This window comes from Phaethon lepturus, unplaced genomic scaffold (genome assembly GCF_000687285.1).
Source record: "Phaethon lepturus isolate BGI_N335 unplaced genomic scaffold, ASM68728v1 scaffold11132, whole genome shotgun sequence".
Classification (NCBI taxonomy): Eukaryota; Metazoa; Chordata; class Aves; order Phaethontiformes; family Phaethontidae; genus Phaethon; species Phaethon lepturus.
In genome coordinates this window covers 1-5584 of record NW_010524083.1, presented here as the reverse complement: position 1 = coordinate 5584, position 5584 = coordinate 1, and the positions used below count along the sequence as shown (strand labels likewise).

Below are 5584 nucleotides of genomic sequence, written 5' to 3'. Positions count from 1 at the left end.
ATATGGAAATAGTTTATAAAGATCATCCAGCCATAGAAATGAAAGGAATATACTGGGCAAGTTATCACCATTGATCTGGCCTTCCTGCAGTGAATGCTCCCTAAAAACTCCACTGGACAGTCAGTAGGAAACCCAGCTACCAAACAAAGGTGTATAGCAGATTGCTAGAAAAAAATAGTTTATGGGAAGAAAAAGGTGTAAAAAGTGGCAGCTTCAATCCCTGCTGTGAATTATTTTTTTCAAGTTGAATGGGTTGAAAGAGATGAAACATTGTACCTTACTTGCATTGTATCTTACACTTCCTACTGCAATAGTAAGGAATTCTAGATAGTTCAACTGGCACTTGTGCCCATAAATTAGGACTTGGTTCTAGCGACTATAGTGAATTTATTCAGTTCACAAACATCTTTCAGCACATTAGGAAAAGGGGTTCATTTTTTTACTAAGGAACTCCTTCAGTCTTTGATAATATTTTCCAAGTAAATATCAAATATTAATAAACATATGTTATTACTTTTTCATTTATTTTAAGGAAAGTCTCCAAATACTAAGGCAAATACACATAGGTACAAGTTATATATATATATAAGGAATATTTGCATATGTAATACAAAACAGATTCTGACATACAAAACTTCAAAGAAGTCATGCAGTGAAACTCCACCCAGAAAAGTAGAGGCATAATTTTCTTTCAAGAAGTATGACAAGTGCTTTAATAACACATGATACATGGTGTGTACCTTGAGCTCCAGAGATCCCAAACAATGTGGATATAATACAAGAGATCAAGTAAGATTTGTGGTAATGGATTCTGCATCAGTTTGAGTACTAAGTGTGTGTAGCTGTGAATGGAGCATGTAATTTTCATCCTTCCTGTTATTTGCATAGCAGTTAATGTTATGGTAGCACTGAAGTTATTCAGGTAATGTTTTAATCCAACCATGACATTTGACTCTACATTTCACAGAGATTGCTTCCAGGGCTTCCCTGTAGACTTCTAAAAAAATGTCCTTTTGTTTCTATAAATATTAATGCATATGTGAAAATAATTTTATGGATGAATAGAGCCCTGTGTTCTTTCTGCATCTCTATACCTCAAACAGGGGAACAGCTGGAAGAACAGATTTAAGGAAAGAAGGCATGCCTAGGCAGACTGGTCTAGAAGAGGATTATGGATGGACAGTAGCTAGTGTGTACAGTAAGTAATTCAGTGAATGAAATAATCAAGGATGTAGATGGACTGGTTTATGACTGACAGGTGTTAGTGTAAAATGCTGACTAAAGCTCAAGAAATATAGAGATCTGTGAGAATGTGTGGTTGTCAAACTAGAGAGTCACACAGGAATCATTGCTTGACTATAGCAGTTATTTCAAGTTGCTTCCTGTGCCTGTAGATTTTAGCTTTGTAGGTTTTTTCCCTCTCTCTCATTTGTGAGCCTGGAAGAGAAAATGCATGCAAAGAGGAAGATTTAGTCTCCAATGACCTGTCCATTTGAATCACATCATGATAAACAAACAAACAAACAAACACAACCAAAAATATTTTTAAAACTTCCAGTTCCTAAAGTTGGTATCTCACAGTGGCAGATCCTACATAACTTCTTGCAGTGCTTCTTCAGGTGACGTGAACAGCCACTTTCTCACAGATCCAGAATTGCTTTGTTGAACAAGGCTGGCTGGCATAAATATTATGTCCATATAAGGAGGCACAAAAGATGTTGTCATATAACACAACCCTAGGAAATGAAAAGATATGGCTTAATGATACCCTGGTGACATCATGTGACCTTTATTTGGACCATTTGTAATCATACTGACTTGTCACTGGAATGTAGAGTTTTTTTGCCCTTGGAGCTATTTTATTTGTGCTAAGTGGTCCTTTTGAGCCTGGTGCATGTGATCGAGCTATATTTTGCCACCTTGTTCCTTATACAGGACACAAATTCGAAGCTCCATAGCAGATAGATTCTATGATCTCCATGCTCCTTCATCATTGCACGTGACAAACATGGGAAAGTAAGAGGAAGCACAAGTTTCTTATAATTTACTGGGGCCCATTGGGTAGAACCACACTGGTCCTAAGTTACGGAGGCTTACCAGTTTGTCGCTTCTTTTGAAAAAGCTGTTCCATCCTCCCAGTACCAGCTGTTCCTTTCAGATACGTATGATAATCCAACCCAGTAAAACTGTGGATCCTGGGGCAGATAAACCTGTAGGTATGGGAAATTCATCAGAACAATACTTCAAAACTAAGACCCAAGTTCCTCTGTCTTCCAGCTGAAGTTCTGCAAGCAAAGGAGATAGCTCATACTCGATAGGAGAGTAACATGTTGTCCATGCTTGTTTTCCACGAAGCGATGCTGACTGCTCTGATTATAGGATCATTCAAATACTGTTGTTTATTGAATTAACACAAGACAAAGGCACCCTGGATCGGTAAAAGAACTGCTTTAAAAAAAGTTTCCTTTTAAAAGTTTTATGTAGGAAAAAGAAAAAAAGGATATTTGGGCTTTGTCCAAGATTGATAGTTGTTGAATAAGAGGTTCCCAGGTATGTGTGGAACTTGACAGCAAATGTCAAGAATATGGTCTTGACAGCAAATTACAGATTTTTCATTAGTCAGCAAAAAAACCTCGAATTAGTAAAACTACTTAAAATTATTAATTCCCTAGACCTGTTTCAGTCATCATAATATAACCCTCTGCCGTCTCACCTTTGTGCCATCATTAACATCACTCTGTGAGGGTATAACACAAGGTCAGAAAACCACCTTTTATAGCCACTTTGCACTGCAGCTTGCAGATGGCAGTACCATGGTGAATCAGCCACTCTCCACATTTCACGTAGATGTGAGTTTGATGCTGGGACCCATCAGTAATACAACTTGTGGAAAGAGATAATGAAAACGTGTTCTGTGTGCTGGGTCCCTCCTCCATGCTGATAATATGCAATTTGTTTTCTCTATGAAAACCTAAGTATTAACTAATTAAGGTATTTTATACAACGGTTTATTCTATTTCTCATAATACACAATTTCACTATTTCTCACAACACACAATTTAGAAAGTGTTGCAATTTGTGACAATCTCGTGACTTGACCCAGAGAAAATTAAAAACATGCATTGTAAAGGACCAAACTATTTTCTGCCTGCAAGATTGCTGGACATTAAAAAACATGACATAAAGGAATGCACGAGGTTAAGACTGTACCATCTTTGCTTTGTCTTTTAGCACAAGGAGAGTGGAGTTTCTCGAGGAACAGAACTCTTGGCTTTGCTTCCATGTTTTCTTTTGCTTTGAAATGTAGAAGCAGTTGTCAGTTCCACCGTTTTGCCAGCTTGCTGGACAGAGAGCACAATCTGTTTCTGGAAATCAGAGAGAGAATTATGCAGACCTGTGAGGAATAGAGGGACTTTAGCTACTGGCTTGACTGAGAAAAAAAGGTTAAGGGTAGCCATGAATGATCTGAGCTCTTGAGGGGTGAGTGACAAGTTGTTTTGCATGTTAGTGTACACATATCCACATCTCAAATACTACCACAGTTAAAAACAGACACTAACCAATCAGATCTTTTTCCTGTGATTTTATAGTCTCTCAGTCAAAAGGGGTAATTTATATTTATTTACATAATAACCACATTTACCATTGTTCTCCTTCCCTTCAAAACACAGTGCTTCCTTAATTTCCTGCAGCTTCTTTCCTTCCTCTGGATTCTTGGAAACCTGAAAAACTTGAAGGGCGTGAAAGTGTTTATCAAAAATTGTTTTTAAAAATGTGTAGCTTTACTTTGTAGCTTTTGGCATTCTTTTATTTTTTTGTCTACTTCATTTTTATGCCCACCATTGTGTGTATATCGTCTGCATTTTCTTCACCAGGAGGGTTGTGCAGCACTGGAAAAGGTCACCTGGGAAGGTGGGGGCATCTCCGCCTTTGAAGATTTTCAACAGTCATTTGGACAAAGCTACAGATGCGTTTATCTGGGGTTCGTGATAGTCCAGCTTTGAACGGTGGGGAGGAAAGGGTGGGTGTCAGATTAGAAACCTGAAGAATTGCCTCCGAGCTAACATCTCTGTGATGCTGCTGACCACCCTGAGTGTTCATCCTGGGCACTTGCAACTGCTTCCCTCCTGCCAAAAAGAAACTAGGGACTCTCTGTCTCTGCTTCCAGATGTAATGTGGCATCACCTTTTGTTGTTAATTGAAAAGTTTCTGTGGAAAATCTGCTGTAATCATTGGGCAAATGCACCAGTCACAATGCTTTGATGCCAGGAGTGCCCTCCCCGCAAAAACCTTGCAGTCCGAGGAAAAGAGGGAACTGTTGACTGTGAAATATTCCAGTAACAGTCGCAGGGAGGCACCATTATCCAGGGAGTGTGGCTAACGAGATGAGCTTCTAGCTGTGAAAACTAAGCATTTCAGAAACGGGTTAGGGTTAGGTTTTAGGGTAAGGGTTAGGGTTAGGCTTCGGGGTATAGGTCAGGCATTAGGGGTTAGGGTTATGTTTAGGGTTATGGGTTAGGATTAGGGTTGGGGTTAGGTTTAGGGGTCAGGTTTATGCTTAGGGGTAGGGATAGAGTTAGGGAGTAGCGTTAGTGTTAGGGTTAGTGTCATTAAAGTTAGGATTAAGGTTAGAGTTAGGATTAAGGTTAGAGTCAGAGTTAGGGTTAAGGTCAGGGGTTAGTTAGGCTAGGATTGGCTAATCAGGCTAGGATTAGCTAGGTTTCGGTCTTGCATTAGGATTAGCATAACCCTTAGGGTTAAGGTAACTGTAAGTGCAGATATTAGTGATCCTGAGTGACCTGTGCAGACACTCGGCCGCGGGGGTGCTTCTGTGGGAGAACTGTACTTTTGCCCTTCCAGCTGTGTTATATCCTTTGGGGGAACAGGGACCCCAGGGACAGTCCGCAGGGGCAGAAGCAGCAGACGTACGTCTGGAATGCGCTCCCACAGCTGGGGACACCACAGTACTTACACAGGCCCAGCAAGGCTACCAGCCCCGTCAGCAGCACCAGGCACAAAGCGAGGAAAGCAAAGGCCACGGGCCGCCATACAGAAGATGAGGCAGAGGCTCCTGGGACAAACAAAAAACCCATTTAGCCACAACAACAGCAACTCTCCTCATGATGCAGGTCTTACCTCCTCTCTGACAATGCCAGTTCACCTTTATTCCTTCTGCAGAATCGCTTTTTTTCTTACTGCAGTTTTTGAATTCCCTGGAGTAATTTTGAGAAAATATCTGTTTATCTACTGAGAATATTTATTAACTGAGGCTGTCGTGTTTTAGAGTAAAACTTCTCAAGAGGCAGGTAAACAGATTAGATTTTACAGTTGCCACAGTCCTGGAAATAATAATCGCTAAGACTTTTACAACTTGAAAAGGAAAAATTATGATCTAGTTTTAGATAATCACCTCTGGAACCTGTGATTGGAATTTCTAAATGATTGCAATGTTTGAACATTAAACTGTGCACCTTTCTTCAGGCCCTTTCTCCTAATTTCCATTGTGGTTCAAAGTCTAATCAGGAATATATTTCTCCAGAATTTCACAGTGACTATCCCCTGTTTAAAATATTTTATTTTCTTT

The 5584-nt window shown here is 39.8% G+C and overlaps 1 protein-coding gene across 1 annotated transcript; it reads right to left on the bottom strand.

Moving 5' to 3' along the window:
* Positions 1-1615: 1615 nt before the first annotated feature.
* Positions 1616-5071, bottom strand: LOC104614141 (natural killer cells antigen CD94-like; the record flags this gene model as incomplete). Its single annotated transcript, XM_010282320.1, has 5 exons — positions 1616-1736; positions 2098-2210; positions 3211-3365; positions 3644-3730; positions 4973-5071. Coding segments are annotated over 5 exons (575 nt in total), but the record flags the coding sequence as incomplete, so codon positions are not given.
* Positions 5072-5584: the final 513 nt, after the last annotated feature.